The sequence below is a fragment of the Dipteris shenzhenensis genome, chromosome 27 (assembly GCF_047967505.1).
Source record: "Dipteris shenzhenensis isolate YYH24624 ecotype China chromosome 27, Dip_SZ_1.0, whole genome shotgun sequence".
NCBI classification, from domain to species: domain Eukaryota; kingdom Viridiplantae; phylum Streptophyta; class Polypodiopsida; order Gleicheniales; family Dipteridaceae; genus Dipteris; species Dipteris shenzhenensis.
The window spans coordinates 19,864,041-19,883,448 of record NC_141622.1 but is presented as its reverse complement, the minus strand read 5'-3'; the positions used below and the strand labels follow the sequence as shown (position 1 = coordinate 19,883,448).

At 41.4% G+C, this 19,408-nt stretch overlaps 1 protein-coding gene across 1 annotated transcript; it reads left to right on the top strand.

Annotated features, from left to right (window-relative positions):
* Window positions 1–5,026: 5,026 nt before the first annotated feature.
* On the top strand, window positions 5,027–8,477 carry LOC147884000 (uncharacterized). Its single transcript, XM_087398249.1, has 5 exons — window positions 5,027–7,135; window positions 7,227–7,474; window positions 7,584–7,731; window positions 7,831–7,892; window positions 7,976–8,477. The coding sequence occupies exons 1-5, from the start codon at window positions 5,595–5,597 to the stop codon at window positions 8,020–8,022; spliced, it is 2,046 nt and encodes a 681-aa protein (XP_087254375.1). The 5' UTR covers window positions 5,027–5,594; the 3' UTR covers window positions 8,023–8,477.
* The last annotated feature ends 10,931 nt before the right edge of the window (window positions 8,478–19,408 follow it).

Sequence of the window (19,408 nt, the reverse complement as noted above, 5' to 3'; positions counted from 1 at the left end):
TATCTTTTACAAGGTTCTACAATTTATCAATTATTTGAGTCTTGAGCTCCATATGTTGAGATAATTTATCAAACAATGCTTCGTAGGCAAGTACAAGCATAAGATGGATATAGGGAGAAATCACTAGAGCATGCAACTCATCTTGAGGCATGCAAATAGGCTATGTTAACAATTAGAGAACCTCGTGGAGTTTGGAAAGGGGAGTGGGGGTTGGAGAGAGAGAGAGATAGAGAGAGAGAGAGAGAGAGAGAGAGAGAGAGAGAGAGAGAGAGAGACATGACTAAGATAAAAGATGCAAAGGACGAGATTAATGGGGGTTCAACAAGAAATTGACTCAAATTGAATAGAGATTGTGAACATACACATGTTACAGACTACATGTTTTTCACCTTAATGACATATGCATCAGTTTTCAAAAGCATGGTAGTTCTCTCTCTAGTGATAACCACCATTGACAATAAGGAAACTTAATGCTTTTTCTTCCTCTCATGACAACCTACTTTCTCTTGGATTAGGACAAGAGATCAGCTACTAGTCCTTCCACTCCCCCCAATTTCACAATGCTCAAATCCTAATAACCTAGGTAGTTGCAATTGATTTTCTTTAGAATGGTCTCATATTGTCTCCGCAAGTTGTTATTCTTTCCTTTTATATAGAGGTGGTTGCATCTGATTTTCATGAGAAATGGCCTCATGTCTATATGTTCTTATTCTCTCCTTTATATAAATGTGGTTGCATTTGCTTTCTCTAGAATTAGGGTAGAGCGCAAGAGAGCAGTTGCAAGTCCTAACATTCGACTCCCCCCAATTTTGTGATTGTCAGGTACTGCTAAAGAGGTAGATGCGGCCTCATATACCCTTTGTACCTTATTCTCTATGTTTTTATGTTGATGCAACCTTAACATTCATATGCTCTTGGAGTTAAGGCCTTGTGATCATTTGCATGCCTCCCAATCTCCAAATAGCTTCAAACTTTTCTAAATGGAATTCTACTACAATGTAAACCCTCTACCTTAAACTTGCCTAAGGGATAACACCAATTCAAAGACTTGAGTCTTGACTCAAAAATAGTATGATGGTGTTGTCCCCTGGCCTACCAAATGTGTGCAACACTATTGCTCATGCGTGTTACATACACGGGTCATACATACAAAAATGCACACACCCACCACAGGTTGGATAGATTTCTCACCACCTCTTTTTTGTTGTTAAGTACATATTTGACACTTTCACCCCATCTAGAGTGTGCAATCCCCCTATCTATCGATCTAAATAGGTGGTGCTTGTTGCTAGTAGTTGGCCCCATGGGTTCATACATACATAAGCTATGCCCACCAATCATTTGGATTGTTGACCCCCCACTGACTTGCCCCCCTGATGGTGTTGTCTCTTGGCCTGCCAAATGTGTGCAACACTACTAGTCATGCGTGTTGGGCCCTTTCACCCCATTTGGAGCAAATCTCCCTACCTATCAATCCAAATAGGTGGTGCTTGCTAGTAGTTGGCCCCATGGGTTCGTATATACATAAGGTGTGCCCAGTCATTTGGATTGTCGACCCCCCACATGACTTGCCCCCCTGGTCATGCATCTCGCCTACACCCAACCCCTTCCTCCTTGGCCTATCCTTCCCCTTCATTTATACATATGTTAAGAGTAGGTTCCCACAAGAAGAAATCTTATAAGAGCACAATCCTATGTTTTTTTGGTGGGGGTAACTAGATTTGTTTGACATCCAAAGGCCTCCACATGTTTTTGCATTCTGAGTAAAAAAAGGGTACTGGAGCCATGCCCAAAGGTTGCTTTAGGATGTAGCCAATTGTAGCTTTCTAAGAACTTGCAAATGGCATGTTTTTTTTTTTTGTATCCATGTACACTCGTGCAATGTTGCAAGATTCCAGATTTGGAGTATTACGGGGGTGCTTTTGGAAACCTCATAGTCCTCCAGATATGGTGAGATAATAGTGAATCATGCCCACCATAGATTGCCAAATTGGTTGGAATGGACACTGGCCAAAAAGAGGAGCATCTTTTTCTCATGTGCAATCCTTCGTGACATGTTTTTAAACCTTTTGTTGGACTCCACATGCTTAATTTTGTGTAATGATGGATATCATCTATAAATCTCTTGATGATGCTTGTGGACCTAGAGAATTTATTTTAAGATCCATGCAAAAGCACATAGGAATAAATGAAACTTTGCAACCTCAACAATATGAAGCTCACCTCATTCCCTCATTGAGACCGTTTAACCATGTTTAACTTGGCCTTGTTGATCAAGAAAAGCCTCCATTTTGTGTGATGGTCATGTGCACATGGTTTTCAAAGAACCTAAGATCATCCCTTTAGAGGAGATTCCTATATTGTGAAAATGTGTTTTCTTCAAGTGTAGAGGAAGAAGATGTGATGTTCCCACCTAGTTCTTCAAAAATTTGGCCTTGGGTTCTAGACTTCAAATGGGCTCCCATAAAATCACCAAATTTGGTTGATACTAGACACGATTACTAGGAATATAAGAGGTCTCTAATCCATTTGAGCCATTGTTTCATCCTAGTTGTTCAATGAAGATGGGCCCAAGGTGTTAGGGGTTGGTTTGGAGATAAGTTGCCATACCTTGGAAATCTCAACGTGGAGGGGCAGCAATCACTAGCAGCCCACTTATTGTGAATCCCATTCCCATTGGTACATGGCTGCAGGTGGTGCCGACTTCTCTGGTTGCTAGGGGGTGCCCTCGCCCACCCCCAAGAATGCCTAGCATGAGCTGTGATTTTTAGTTGTTCCTTGAATTGGTGGTTCAACGACTTCCTCCAAGAGGACCAGATTGCAAGATTGAAATATCCAGACCATCATGGATCCTTGGTGCATGGGGACCTATTCTACGGCCGAGTTCACGCCCACCCGGCGGCCATCCTCCACAAATATGAAGTGAAGGGGTGCCACTCTTATTTGGCCCAATAGGAGGGAAGACCTTTACCCATTGTGCCCACTAACACAAAAAAATTGTTTCAGGTGTATGCACCCACTCCATGGCCAACACTTGCGCCAGAGATTGACCCTATGGTGAGTGACCCAAACACTCTCCTTGAGTCATGACACCGATCAAACATCGGTGAAATTGAATAGCAGCCTACTATATAAAACGTGACCACCACAACCAACACATTGGGGGGCCACAACCAACACATTGGTGTGAAGGAGGTCTAATGAGGGAACATTATAATGATTCCTTTATCTAGGGCGAATTTTTATTAACATTCAAACGCGGAAACTGGCAGCCTTTCTTGTTTGTAGAGGGCGATTTGAAGTGCACGAGGCCGTGCGTGAATGATAGAGTTGGGTGCCCAGGCCCCAAAGCCTCCGCTTTTGCCCTTCGTTTGTGGCACGCTTTAAATGATGGGTTCTCGGGGTCCACCCGCTTTGCCTGGCACGTTTAGTGCGGCCGTCCTTTCCGGTAAAGGCCCGCCTAGCTGGCAGGTACGCATGCTCCTGGGTCCCACGCTTCTGTCCCACGTGTCTTGTCCTGTGATTAAAGACGTCCCCGGTAAACCCAGTCACGTTGCCCCTTGCTCGAGTCAATTCCTTCCGAGGGTTAGAACTTTCTCTTCTTTTTTTGGCAAAGAAAGGAAACTTCTATGACAACTTGTAAAATCTTTAAGAGGGGCAACGAAATAAACTTTAAGAAATTAGAGGAGAGAATTATAAAATCTTTGAGGAATTAGAGGAGAAATCAAACTCACCACTTCGTATCTAGTATGGCCAACAATAAAATCTTTAGGGAGGAACGAGAAATCAAACTCACCAGCTCGAATGGATTCGGCTTAAAGTTTCTGGACCACCCATTCTCAAAGAGCAAGAGCCTTCAGCAGCAACGTTGGATCATTTTGATAGCTTGCTTGTACCTTTTGCACACATTTGCACTTTTGCTTTGTACCCCACTGTGATTGACATACTGCATTCCCCACATTTTACACCTTTGTTGTACAAAACTTGAGCTCTTCGATTTTCTTGTAAATGTTGGACATCCCCCCCTTAGCACATTTTACATCGTTTTGCTGTACAATGTGAGCGACTACATTTTCTTGTGGATAACCGGATAGCAGTGGGTGAAGTTGCTAATCGAGTGGCCCCTTTCTAACAGCTTTGTTGGTTCAAATGTAAATTGTCGATGTGTAGAGAGGCAATGCGTGGAGCAAGTCGAATAAGGATAGGGCTGTATAGGGTCCACCCTAGAAGATGCAACTTACAAGGATCACCATTTTTCTTTTTGGCCTACCGTTTAGGGTACTTCTTAGTAATCGTTTCATCTTTTCAAAAGAGAATATTATTTTTCATGGTTTTTTCATGGTACACCTTGGAAAACTATCTTTCAATAAAATGGGGCAATTATGTGCAACAACTCTCTCTTTTGAGCTTCTTCCCCTGCTCGACCACCCCTCCTTGGCCCTGCCTTCATCCTTGCTCGACCACCCCTCCTTTGACCCGCCTAGCATCCCCTCCTTTCACCCGACTTCATCCCTCCGAGCGTCCTCGTATCCTTGCTAGACCACCCCTCCTTTGACCCGCCTAGCATCCCCTCCTTTCACCCGGCTTCATCCCTCCAAGCGTCTTCGCGAGCCTTTTGAATACAATTCACCTTGTTTTAGTGTTATGAGAATATGCACTTTTTTTGGATAATATGCACAAGGATCCAATGAGAAGGCTTCATTTGCAATGGCGAATCGGAAGAGGGTCATTCTTCAACGGAATGGCCAATAGGGAGGCCAGTGCCAAAAACGGAGGGGAGGCGGGTTAACCGAGGTTAGATATGGTCAACGTTCGCCAAATCTAGAGGTGCCAGAGTTGGCGGCGCTGATAGGCTGCGGGGCTGACTTTTGGCAGAGGAAGGCCGTTTTGGCGGCAGTTTAATGCAGATAGGGACCCGCGCCCGCCTGCGGGGTCAGCATCCTAATCCTCAAATTAACAGCGTGATTTGTTCGTAATCCTTCCTATTTAAGCCAATCCGTTCATCTCCCTCATTCGACCATCGTCCCGAGCTTGATGAGGGCTCAGCTATGGCGATTACGTCTTTCTCAGCTCAGCTATGGCGATTCGCAGCTTTCGCAGCTCAGCTATGGCTTCCCCTTCCTTCTCCCTTGTTGCTTAGAAAAATCTTTCGGTCTTCTGCCGGCAATCTTCCTCTCTCTGTCCCTCTCTCTCTCGTTTTCTGTGTCCCCCGGCACACCGAGCTCCACTGAGCTTTCATGGCCCCAGCTGACATAGCGCACTTGCTCTTCCATAGCTTCTTCCTCTCCTTCCTCCCCCCCCCCCCCCTCTCCGCCCCCACTGCCTCGATTTGCGCGACTTCCGAGCTTTCGCGCAGCTCTTTTTGACATCTCGCTCGCATCAGAACGCATACTTGTCGTCTTGATCTTGGCAGGATCGATGCTTGGATGGAGAAAGGGCTGAAAAATTCTTCTTACCCTCTCCCCCTAGTGTTGCAGGTTGGGATTCGCGGCAATCAGTCTGTTGTAACTGCCTGAAGCGGCGAAAATACGTATACCGGCTTCTCAAACAGCTCCGAGACGGCAGGAAATGCCCCTTGCCTCTACGTTTCTTCGATGTCCCATAACCCCAGCGTAAGCATGTCGAATGGTCCAAACCCTTGGAACCATAGCTCCATCCCTCGCTCCATCTTGACGAACGGTGGATGTGTGCCTTCAGCTGGAACACTACTGCGACCGAGTAATAGCGTGGACGGTGCTGAAAGAGAAACCAAGAATCTGAACCATAGCTCGAGCTGCTCTAGTTTCAAAGAACGGGACTACATCGGATTGTCGGAACATTGTTCTACCTCTGTACCACGGGACAAGAATATCGTCGCTGCTCCTCACGACTGTGCAAAATCGTTCGATCTGGACCTTCAGGATACTGAGCTCAGGCTTGGGATTGGACCCGCTTTGGTCGCTCGGAATGGGTCTGGGTCCGCCCATGGAAATGCAGCTCAAGGTGCTGCTGTACAGGACGGCATTTCAGCTTCACGCTCAGTGGCAGAAGCAAGATCGGATTGTAATGTCGTAGGAATATCTTCGTCGAAGACCTACGGCTTTGAGCAGAATCCCCACCCAGAGCAGCAGCTGACCGATCAAAGAAAATCTTCTTCGGAGCATCTTCCTGCTAGAAAAGTAAACGGGAGCTGGGAGAAATCGCCCCGTGCTGCTCAAGGAGCGAATGGATCCTGCACGCCCCAGGAATCCTATCAAAGTTGGGGTGAGCAACGTTTTGTCTCCCTTTCGGCCACAAGCGCAGTGGACAAGAATTTGTTCTCCGGTCAGGAAAGCTCTGGCAACGATAATCATTTCACGAAGGAGATGCCTTGGAGCTTCTCAACGCGGCAAGTTTTGGTTCAGGACAAGAATTACACCAGCGAAGAGTTCGACAGTAGTAAATCGCAGCAAGTTGATGTAATTTGCAAGCAGGAATACTCTCATCGTGCAATGAGCGATCACAGCCTTCCCTTAAAGCCTTCGAATGCAGGAGGCTTGGAGTTTCGATTTGCACATCAAGAAGCATTTCAGAATTTCTGGCATGCTCAGACGCCTCGCCATTTCGAAAGTTTTCGTGTTCAATCTGTTCAAGATGATCAAACACGTCAAGTTTTCGGAGGATTGGCTCCAGGAAGGTTTGCCATCCCTGTGCCCAAAGTAAGCACCGTCCCTGCTAAGCGCCCGTACTTCGAGACTCTTGGCGATAACAACAGAATATTGCTCCCTTCTGAGAGCAGAAGCGTGATGGTCACTGCCGTGGGAGCTCCGGCACACGGTGGAATGAACAACGGCGCTACCATTGAAGCGGAAGGTAAGCCGGGAGCTCCTCAGGTGCCCAAGGGACAGCTAGCGTCGGGATTGTTCTCGTGGAACAATGTGGTGCAGCTTCCGACGGGATGGCAGATGGGAATGGAGCAATCCAAGGGCGTGTTAGACTCCATGGCGACTGCTTCAACCCTGTCTTCCCGAGCACAAGCAACACCAGAAGCTGCACCTAGTGCTGCTGCAGGAAGCTCGCCAGCTAGCGAACCTTTGAAGGACACCATGGGCAAACCACCCTTGCATCCTGTGAAGCAAACAAGTACCGGCTCCCAGAACGAAGAGGGTGGCAGCAGGTTTGTTTCTCCAAACATCTCACGCAAAATTTTGGTTCCATAGCTTGCTAGTTTGCTCGGCATTAAAAGTCGATGCATCAATTTTCCACAGGGCTCCTGTCGTTGGCTGGCCTCCCATTCGTTCCTTCCGGAAGAATACCCTGGCTGCTCACCCCAAAGCCATTGAAGAGGATCAAGAGCTGCATGCCGACGCTCCCGAACAAGGCAAATCCAACACTCTCTTTGTCAAGGCCAACATGGATGGAGTACCATTCGGGCGAAAACTCGACTTGAAATCTTACGACAGCTACGCAAGCCTCAAATTGGCGTTGCAAGACATGTTCCAACGGTTTCTCAATGGTGCGCATTGACAAAGCTCATCGAGATATTACTCTTAGCCAAAGATGGGGCTTTTCTCTCTCTAGTCCTGGGCCGTCTTTGTCACTGATCATATGTTTCCGGTTGTTAGGCCACAAAGGATCGTCGAACTCATCGGGAATGGAGAGTGTGAGTTCGAGTGAGCAGAAAAAGCTAAATCTGTTTAACGGCACGGATTATGTGCTCACTCACGAGGATAAAGACGGAGACTGGATGTTAGTGGGGGACGTGCCATGGGAGTAAGTTGCAAAAACTTGTTCAACAGATGCTGTATTTGAATGCTGCCGGTTCTCTCTAGATCTGTGAGGTTCATTACACGAATGTTGTTTGCCGAGCAGAATGTTTGTCACCACGGTGAGGAGGCTGCGCATCGTAAAAGGGTCTGATGCAGCGAGCCTAGGTAAGCAATTTTCTGGGAGGAGCCTTCTTTCGACATAGAAGTCTTGAGGAGCGCAAATTGCTCAACTTGTTTGATCTCTGCAGGTCAGAGGGGATCAGCAAAACTGAACATCCAAGCGACAAAAAACTAAGTTAATTCCTGAAGGTTTTAGGTCTGCAGATGAGCAGATTGGACATCCTTACTAAGGATACATACTCGGAGGTTTAAGTTGAAGCAAGGTCGGTCTTGTGAGATATTAGAACTAACATATGGTCTGATTGTGTGTTCTTCCGAGGTGCATACTAAGTTGTGGATCGAACAGACACAAGATGCTGAACTGAGGTCTTGGAATAATTGTGTGTGCTGAATCAACGTCCTTGTTTGGTTCGCTATCCAGCATCGTTGGGACTATTGCTAGTTAGTACTTATGTAATACGTTGAGATTTTGTGCCAGTTTGGCCCCTGAGTACGAGGTCTGTTTTGTAATCAACTGGTTCGACTTGTGTACGTTTGTTGTTAAGAAATTTTTGCGAGTGCTTGGGAAGGAGAATCCGTGCTCTGTTGATAACAATGTCGGAGTGTGGAACGAGTTATTCCTGTTGGTTACTCTTGTATGTTTGTTACAAGGAGAATTGAAGAATGTGAGGGACGGAAAAATCCTTCTGGCTCTTCGTGGTACGAGGTGTGTTTTGTAACTCAAACTGCTTCGACTTCTGTATGTCGTGGAGGAAATTTGCGAGAGCTTGAGTAGGAGAATCCCTGCTGTTGTTAAGAATGAAGGGAGATGTTTACGAATGGGAAAGACGGAGAATCCGACCGGGTGTGAAGAACGAAGTGATGGAAGGTGATAATACAAAAGCTATTGAAGAAATTCTGAAGCGATGGAGACCAGAAAGGTTGTTAATTTGGGAGATGATACAAGCTATAGATGAATTAGAAAGTCTGAGAACTTGAAAGAAGGATGGTGAGTTTGTGATGAGAAAGATTGTTGTTGGAGATGGTGATAAGGATGAGAAGAAAGAGGACGTGCTCGTTAGAATGAACTCTAGTAAAATTATTTTTCCCTTTGTTGTTGACAAAGAAGACATCCAAACTGAGTCAAGTCTCTACATGTTCTATTTGCCTTTACAATAACATTAATTATTTGCTTTCGTACATTGTGAATCATAAAAAATTTTAGACTTTGAATTAAAATATACGCTTTGACATGCTTTTGGAGTCTTTTATACCTGCCAGGGGCCTGTCTGCCACAGCTTGAGTGTCACAGTTGTCCCTAACGCCTTCCTTATGAGTCTTAATTTCGTATATAATATTTTGGGTGTGCATCAGCTTTGCTAGTCCCAAGTCTTGTCGCTTTTTATTGGCACTTCGATCCTCGTGCTCCTCTTTGTTAGGGAATTCTTTCTCCCTCTTTTTAAGGGAATTCTGATATAACATTTTTGGGAACCCAACATTTTGCATCTTCGCCCTCACTTTTTGCATTTTGGGAACCAACATTTTCGCATCTTTCTGCCCAATTTTGCATTCCCCAACATCAATCTTCCCGAAAGTTTCTATCACAAGTTCTAACCCCAATCCCCCTCCCTCAACAATCGCTTTTTACGACCTTAACTTCAGTGTACCTTTCTGCCTTGTGAGCTCAAAACTATTGTCTAGCACAACTCACATTCTTGTGCAAGTGCTTTAATTTTTCTAATGCAAGAAAAATGTTGCCTTTCTTTAAGAGAAGCTTCTTTTTCCAACTTTAATGCATATCACGTGGATTAAAAGTTCGAATGGGGGCCATTTAATATTAACATAAGGTCAAACTGCCATCCTTAAAAGCTTTGGGCTCATTGTAGAATGTGCCCACTTATCCAACAATTTTGGTTGAGGGGAAGTAGTTGTGTGATCCATATTGGAGCATGTATATAGGGCCTAATGGGCAAATAATGCTTTACCTACATTGTCACTAACTTTTTCTCGAAACACTAGCACCCTTTATTTTTTCTCTTGGTTAAATGGGTGCCATGATGTTGGGAAATTCAAATTAGTACTAGGTGAGGAAAGTTGAGTAGCAAATTAGCCTATGGTTTTAGAAGAAATTAATCGAATGGAACAATTAAGCCAAGCTAGGATATTGCAATCAAGAAGGTTATCAAATTGTCAATGCGGTGGTCTAGAATGCCATAGTTCTGGAAACATTTGCAAGGTATTGAGCTGAGGGAGTATAAGATGAGGAGTGAGGGGCAAGGAGAGTCGAGGGAGATAGTGGCAAGTCACGACTGAGTGGAGTAGAGAGGTTGAGCATCGTTGAATGGAGGGGGAGAGGCTAGCGAGCAAGGAGAGAAGGTGGAGAAGATAGAGAAGAGAAGTAGGGAGAGGTGACAGAGGGCACATGTGGAGGATAGAGAAAGTGGGGAGGTAGAGTTGCGAGGTACGAGGTGACGGTAGCGAGTACAGACTATGGTGATGATGAAGGCTGAAGGAGAGGGAGAGAAATATACTAAGCTTTAGGTGGCTTAGCTTAATTTAAATTAATTAAGTTAATAAGATGAATAAGAGGTTAATTGACATTAAAGGAGAGGTCCTCATGACAATTACAAAAACAACCACGGTGGTTGTTTGGGATTTACTAAAAGAAGCATAATCTCAAATACGCTTTTAATTCTTCAGGGTAAGTGGAATATTGTTTTCTTGCAATGAGATTACATTTTCTTAGTACTATCTTAGTCGTGCTCGTCCACTGCTCCAAGGTACCCCATGATGTGCTCATGCGTGTCTAAATCCAATTCGAAGACACTCTTGCTCTTCTTTTGTTGTGGCACAGGTTGCATTTAGAACTTAGTACCTCTTACTAATGAGAGTACACAAAAGTTTTAGGACTCTTATGTAATAGAACGTAATCGTGGCCTCTCTTGGATGTTTTTTTGTACCAAAAAGCTCCAACTATTACATCCCACTTCTTATAGCTTGTTTTCCAATGATCCTTAAATGATTCCTCAACCTTGTGCTTAGGTGCTGTGGTGCTGTGCACTGCAACACCAAGTATGGGTCATCTTCCTCATTCTCCCCAGAGGCAGCGAACTGCGAAGTTTCCTCCCTCTTCCAAATAGACAGTGAGGACATCAAAACTCTCCCCAAACTGTGGTGAGTCTTTGATTGTCTCTCCATTGTTTGCATAGGGGAAAAACTTGAACGCGCTCCCATGTCTTCACAGATGCAATGTTATCACAATCGTCATGATCCCCTATGATGCACGCAATGTAGAAACAAGAAAATTTTCTTGCTTTGATTAGCTAGTTGTTTGAAAAGCCCCATATGAGCGCAAACTACAAACTCCTTCAATTTTCTCGCAATTGTGACAGCTTCTCCTTTGCACTTCATCCACTTTCACTTCATGGAACATTGTGCACACTATGCTATTATAAAGGCTTTGTTTACTGCATGTTGAATGCACACCTGTGGAGAGGTTGGCTGTAAGCCATGTTACAGCATCATGGGCATCATTGGGTTTTTGTTGCGGGCATGTTAATTGGTGTTTTAAACAGATCTCGCTTACTAACAACACCACATCCATCATGTTCACCCTTGCCATGGCTAGACCCAAAGAAATTCCACATCATGCCTAGACTAGTCAGGGATTTGAACCTTGAGACAAAGTAGAATCCATAGGTTGCCTAGACTAGTCAGGGATTTGAACCTTGAGACAAAGTAGAATCCATAGGTTGGTTTAAATTGAGGCGCAGCACCATCTGACCACTTCCAATGTTGTTTTATATTTTCTACCTGGGGATCTTCTTTTTTCAACGATTCCTAATGCAATAGAAAAGCATGATGCATAAATAAGGTGTCATATTCCCTATCATCCAAAATGTAGAAATGGTATGTACATTGCACTGACTTGGACTCTTGTACTAGCCTGGACTCCTGTGAGTCAGTAAGTAGATTGGCATTAGTCGTAGAAGAATCAAGCAAATGATTGTATGTGATATGCACAAGAATTGTTATCTGCTTGTGGTACCAGTGAGCACTTTGTATATCATCTTGTTCTTGAATTGAATACTTTTTTGCAAAATCTATGACAGAGATAATAGTGTCATGGGGAAAATAGGCGAGGCACGTCTTGAACTGCTTATCCTACCAGCTGGCCGTGAAATTGTGAAGCACATATTTTGGGAGCATCTCTCGAGGTGTTGGTAGGGTTGTCACTCTATGAGCTTTAGGGTGTAGGCTAAAGCTTGTGAGAAGACTCGAGACTATATTCATCTGAATGGCCTGATGTTGCTTCCTCAAATGCTCCCACCAATTGTGACACCACAGCTTGTTTTTGTCACTCCAATGGCAATGATCGAATGCGTACATCTACAACTTCTTCCTATTGCTACTCAGTAAGGAGTCTTCTTTCTTCTCATTGTTTCTCCCTTCGAATGTTACAAAAGTGTCTTCCATTGATGTTTCGAGACCGTGCCATTGTTTTCCTCGACCCACAATCTGTTCCTTGTGCCTTCACCAAGCTTTTTAGCTTTCTTGTCTCACAATCTCTATCTTCTTCTCTTGCAAGCCATGGCAAGCTGCATGTCACCATTGATGCCATGGCGATGAACGATGAATCGCCAAAATAAACCCTCCAGAATAGAGAGAAGGTAGCTTCTGAGGCGAGCAAAGAATAGATGATAACTTACTCGAAAGATGACAATGCCAAACTAAAGTCTGCTCAATGTCATGTCGAGGTGCATGCGGGTTGCAGGGCGGGGGCAGGTTGCAGGTACTTAATATTCTAAGATTTGACGAGCGGGAGATGTGAAAATTTGGAATTCGCAAGAGTAGAAAAAGTTTCAGCCCGTCGGGTTTTCCACCTCTGGTGATACACGCCAGCAGGATTGGATATCCCAAACAAGTGCAATGTGGCCTACATTACTTCAAAACACAAACAGGCCAAAGGGCATGCTATCGGGTGTGTATTATGAAATGCAATGACCTTTGGCATGCTCATGAGCCATATAGCAAGCAAGTGTATGAAAAAAAAAACAATTCAAAATTGTAAATAGTGTTGGATTTATTAAAAGACCATTGCGCATGCACAAATTGCGCATTATCAACTTCTTCCATTCTAGGGTGAACCTAGATACCAATATCAACAACTATCAATATTTTAAGACCACCATACAATAGTCCCACTAGTTTGGATTCCAAATTTTCAATCCATTTTGGTTTTCAACAAATCAAAAAAAAGTTATGGAGCGTGCAAAGTGGTGTGCATAACTTTAGCACAACATTGGAGGCCCATTAACCCATACCTAATGTTCTCATTTAGGTGTGTCCTTGGGTTAAGGAGAAGATCATGTAGTGTACTTTTCAATGATTACTTGGTTGCATGTATGTATAGAATAAAATTTTGATGTTTTTGAATAAATTTCTATATCCTATACTCTTCAGGATGCATTCTTCACATGCAACATAGAACTTGTAATGCTTTAACGATCTCGTTCCAAATTATTATTTCATAACTTTTTGGTCTCATGTTCAAGTTTGGAATGTGTACTACAACTTGAAGACATATTTTGTTGAATTTTGTTGAGCAAAAGAATAAGTTATGGGTCATGCAAGAAACCTATATATAGAAAATCCTTGAACCTCACCAAAAAATGGCGACACCCAAGCACACAATGACCCCAAAGATGATGGGAAACCATTTACAAAGAAATTAGATTGCACACCCACACATCATGCAACCCCATCCCACCTCTTAGCTTGGGAGTCTTCAAATGGACATATTGAACTCTCATTTTCTCACCATCCTAGCCCAAAGGCTTTTTTTAACCAGCCTCTCCACTTCCAACAACCCATGTGACTTCCAAAAGTGCCAAATCAAAGAGGAATACACCATAGCCACTGAGAGAACGTGTTGCTATAGAAGAGATCAGGTATTCCATGAGAAACACATCCCTTGCCATCCTCTAAGTTTCTCTTTAGTCTTCTCCCAAGACTAGTCAACTCTCTGCCTGAGGGTAATGCAAAGCTGAATGGCCTCCCCAATAATACCTCACAATAGATGCCCTCCCCAACTAGTTAATCGAAAATCTATCAGCCCACCTTGGCTTACGACTAGCACCCAACCTAATTCCAAATGTTTTGTCCCAACTACAAAGTGATATCGATGCCTCATAAAGGCAGTTCAAAACCTCAAATAAATTAGCATATCTCTATTGGTCTTCATCAAAGAAGGCAACAATGATGTCAACAAAAAACTGGGCACATAAATACTTACCTGAGGGAAGGACTAACCCTCTAAGATGCCCCTCTGTCAATCCTTTTTTAGCATGGATACCAAAGGAATAGTGCAAAGGGAAAACAAAAGAGGGGCCAATCGAGCACCCATGGGGAACTGATCATAAATCAAACCTTCCTACTATCTCCCTCCATTCAAACATTATTGAGGCATTTTCAAACTAACTATCAACTAGCATGTATTCTTGCTCACCTTTGTCAATATTGTATTCTTCTCCACACTTGTGGTGCTCATAAACAAGCCACCAATATAGATACCAACTTGTATGGTGTGGCACCACTTTGGTCTCCAAAAATCCTTCACACGACTTGCAAATCTTCTCATTTCTCGATAGAGAAACAAAATGGAGAGTTTAAGAAGAATCCAAAACTTTCCCCTACCTTTAGGATAGAAATTCAAACACTACACATTCAAAGTTGACCAAGGCATGCGATGAATGATTATATTTTCATTGTATGCAACATGGCCATTTGAGTAAATATTGTCCTATGAAGACTAGTAAGACCATCCCGAAAGATGGAAGTTAGAAGTGCATCACTGATTGTCTCCGTTACAATTTTAATTTAGAGCCTTCCCATTGTTGTGATAAACATTTTCAATTTTGTTTAGACCAAATGCTTTAATTAAGATTAAATGAGCAATTTTAGGTCATGACATATGTATCCTAATTGACTTAGGGCCCACTCATAACATTATTGACCATCAACTAGTCTAGGGGCTCTAAATCCCAACAATACCTGGTGCCTTCTTATATTAAGTGCAATTGATGTCAGTTAAGATAAAATTTGGGATCACAATAGTCTAAATCAAATCTTCTCTTTTAGATTCATGATTACATGAAAATGTTTCCCTTTGATAAATCTGAATAGGGTAGATCTTATGTTGGTTGGGATAGAGTGGTTTTATGACAAAAATGATACCTTTTCGATTGATTAGAAAAGGCATGCCATTTGTATTCTTTAGAATGGCCTTGATTTGTATCTTCAAAGTAATTTTGCTTAAATATCTTTGAAAAAAGATAAATGCATCTCAACATGTAGATTTTGAAATTTATCGATGTATAGTCATCCTTTTTCTTTTTATTAATCATTCCTTAAGAGATTTTGGAAATATTTCCATATGATTCATAGTAGAATTGATAATTCCTTAAGAGTGTCTAGAATTATTTTGTATGAGACACAATAGATAACTAAAAAACATAAATAATGATTACATTGTTGTATTTTTGAAAGAATTTCCTCATATGGTAATTTGGGGGACTCATGGGACATTTATAGAATAGTGGGGCTTTTAAAAACACTTATCAATTTAAATTTTGGTATGTGCATGTAGAGAGAATAAAGTTTGTGACATGTATAAGTACAAAAGAGAGGAAAAAATTGTACAACAAAATATAAAATTTTACAAGCTACACAAAGACCACTATGTGTGGTGGACACTATTTGTCCAAAAAGCTTGTGGAATGGATTGAGTCAAGTGTATTTATCATAGTTTTTGGACACCTCACTCTTCAAATTTGAGCTAGTAGACCTCCAACATGAGGAATTGGACTAGTACTTACCCACTCCACATTTCCCAAAAGGGTATCCCAAATCTCATGGAGACAAATAGCTCAAAAATCCTAGAGCTACATGCTTATGGCAAGACAATTTCACTAACGAGGTGTTGATAGGTCACATACACAAAAGATGTGTTCCATCACATGAAAGAAGATGGAATCCATCACATGAAACCGCCTCCCATTTCAAAAAGGGTGGATCAAAAAAATTTTAGTTTATCATATTTTAGTAGAGTTAATAGAGTGAAAGGTTATGCATGCAAGGCTAAAACAAGCAACATATCCATATGTAGCTTCTTACTGTTAAAAATATGATCTACGTCAGCCACCCTTATGGAGTAAATAACCATCATTGCAATTGATTAGGATGTGGAAGTCCATCCATACATGGTCACTTGATTGCACGGGACCCTCATAGCCTGCTTGAAATAAGTATGTCACCATGGCCATTTATTTGGTGCTAGGGAAAAATCACTCTACAATAACTACTCATGTTATAATGCTACAGTCAATCAAGGTTATATCAATTGTGGAATATCATCATGCACACAAAATAATAAGCTATAGTCCACACTAAAAGTTTTTATCCAGTTACAACTGTAGAATTTAAATCTAGGATTGTATTCTTATATGCCACTATTTCATCCGTTTTCCACTCTTTGAACTTAGGTTTTGCTCCCAAGCTAGTACTATGTATACATTGTTGGGGTGAGGGTGCATGCTTAGCACTTATACACCATTCAAAATCCTAGTCTGAGGAGTGTTAGGACACAAAAAATCCTCAAACAAGATTCATTTTCCCTACGTGATTAAATGGGTAGAAGAAGCTACAGTTTGCAAGGGAATTCAACTTTAGAACCTTTAGTGGAATTTTTTATGAGAGGTCATTTAGAAGTAATCAAGCTCTACAAAACTACACGAATTGAAATATATCCTTGCGTGAAAGAGGTGAAAGTCAACCTTTAGCGCATTAGCTATGTCTTTAAGCTACAAGAGGAAAAAGATGATAGAATACTTTCCTTTCCATGATACTACGATAAGATTTTTTAGGCTTAAACTTCAACTCATTATCAAGAGCATCCCATGGGAGACTACGGTGGCCATATCCAAATCAAGACGGAACCAAAATTTCCAAAAAACATTGATAACCTGCCTATAGAGGCCGTGATTAGAATGACAGTAAGGAATCTTTATTTGGACATCAAATTAAATGGACAATAGGAGTAGAGATTATGTGATGCCACAACTTCCATGATAGCTAAATGCTAGGGAAAGTCAAGACTACTTAAGTCTATGGTCTAACATTTGTTGAGCTTTTCAATTGTATTACCCCAAACAAAGACTATACCAAGTATAGGATTTAGGCAGAGAGTTTTCTACACCTTTTTTCAAAGCATGGTGGGAGCCTCATTTCATGCACTATAGAGTAGCCTTCAATTTCATGCAATACATGGGGGGAGCCTCATTTCATGCACTATATGGTATTTTGTTGGATTATTAACAATCAAAGTCATCAAACTAATCTAATTGCGATTTTATAAGACAAAAACTTTTTGCTTTGACAAACATACTTTAGAAAAGAATATGGAATTATTTTTATTTCTATCACTACATTTTCTAGATTGACAATAGAAGATAAGGAAAAAGTAGTGAGGCAATCAGTTTGCAAGAGTTATTGTCATGGTTCTATAGCACATGCATGCATGAAATATAGAAAATCAATATAGAAATCAAGAATGAAATATAGATAAGCATAAGAGAAAGTAAAGGGAAAGAACTAGCCATTTAAGATGGAGATCCATGGGTGCTTTTGTAAGCAAAGAGCTAAAGAAAGCATACTGATGTTGAAAGCACCAATTGTTAATAACATTCATGTGAGCGAAATGAACCCATAAGTGCAAAGTCTTTGTTAATAACATTTATATGAGCAAAATAAATTCATAGTAGGTAGGATATAAACATTATAGTTTTGACAAAAAAATACATGGATAAAATTTATCTTACCTTTTGTTTTGAATCTACCTTCACTAGCTATTTTTCTTCCAAAATGAGTGAAGCTTCACCTCTATTTCTGTTAGGAAAATGGTCAAGACTAAATTTCATTAGTGTTTAAAGTACTAAGTGACATAATGAGTGACCATGTTGTGAGGACTTCTATAATTAAAGTGAAACAACATAGTGAGACAAATATGTAATAGGAACTAATACATACAACACCCTTTTATGATGCTTTTTTACTGACACTTTCAAAGAAAATCAACAGCCATCATCAATGTAGCCATTGAAACAACTGCTGATAAAAGCATTGGAATAACCATCATAATAAAATTCAGTAATAGTTATCTACTTCTAGACTCTATTATAAACTTGCAAATTTTCCATGGCTCATTTTGGTAAGGTACATTTCATAGTCTATTGCATGGAAATATTTTGTAATATGTAATAGGAACTAATACATACAACACCCTTTTATGATGCTTTTTTACTGACACTTTCAAAGAAAATCAACAGCCATCATCAATGTAGCCATTGAAACAACTGCTGATAAAAGCATTGGAATAACCATCATAATAAAATTCAGTAATAGTTATCTACTTCTAGACTCTATTATAAACTTGCAAATTTTCCATGGCTCATTTTGGTAAGGTACATTTCATAGTCTATTGCATGGAAATATTTTGTAAATGCTTTAGTATACATGAAGCTAGATTTAATAGTCCATGAATGCATGAACTCTTGAAGGGCAACTATAGCATAACCAATTTCTATTTCATAGTCAATTATGTGAATCATGAGATGAATCTTTTACACGATCCTTGAATAACACATTGACACCATCATGTTCACCATGTGCTAAGTCTTCTAGGTCCTCTACATCAAAGATTGGATCCCCCACATATGGACCTAAATGGTTCAAAGATCTTAAAATGTTCGTATGTCAGTATCTTCTAGAGGTTGTACAACCACTAGCTCATGAGGTGGGGAGGGGCATTGGAATTTCTTGATTTCATATCATCTACTGTGACATTTTGTATCTCTGCCTTGAGTTACTCATCATTAAAGACGTGTCACTTCCTTAGTGTAGCTTGAACCACATACCACAATTCTATATCCAATAATCCAACTAAAAAATAACATGAGAATACCTTATTAGGTGCATTAACAATCCAAAATATCTACTCACGAACAATAATTATTAGGTGCATCAACAATCATAATATCCATGGTCTAGACTATTCAATAAGAATAGTACAAAAACACAGTCAAGGTAAGGCAATTAGTGTCTTGCCTCTTGGTCTCTATATTGTTATTCCACTGTACCTTCATATCTCTTTGTTATGCATTTAGATGTTAACATTGGCTCATTTTTCTAAAAAATTGACCTTGAGACCTTTGAGCTGAAAGTTATTAGGGATAGTTATGGTCCAGCTAAGACTATTGTTGGCTCCTTCCCATGGCTTCTGCACGAAGAACAGGGTGTTCTAGGTATGTAGGGTTTCGAGGCTTTTTATCACCTACAGATATATTGGTGTCGTCACCTACAGATATATCGGTGTCATCGTTTGTAGTATTATTGTATCTTAGGACCTCGGGTCATATTTTGATGAGAGATGTAGGCTTAAGTGTGGAAAGCAAACTTCACGCATGCTTGTATGAAAGGAACGTGCATCAACATGGTCGGGGTAATGAAGTACTTCGCCTCCATTG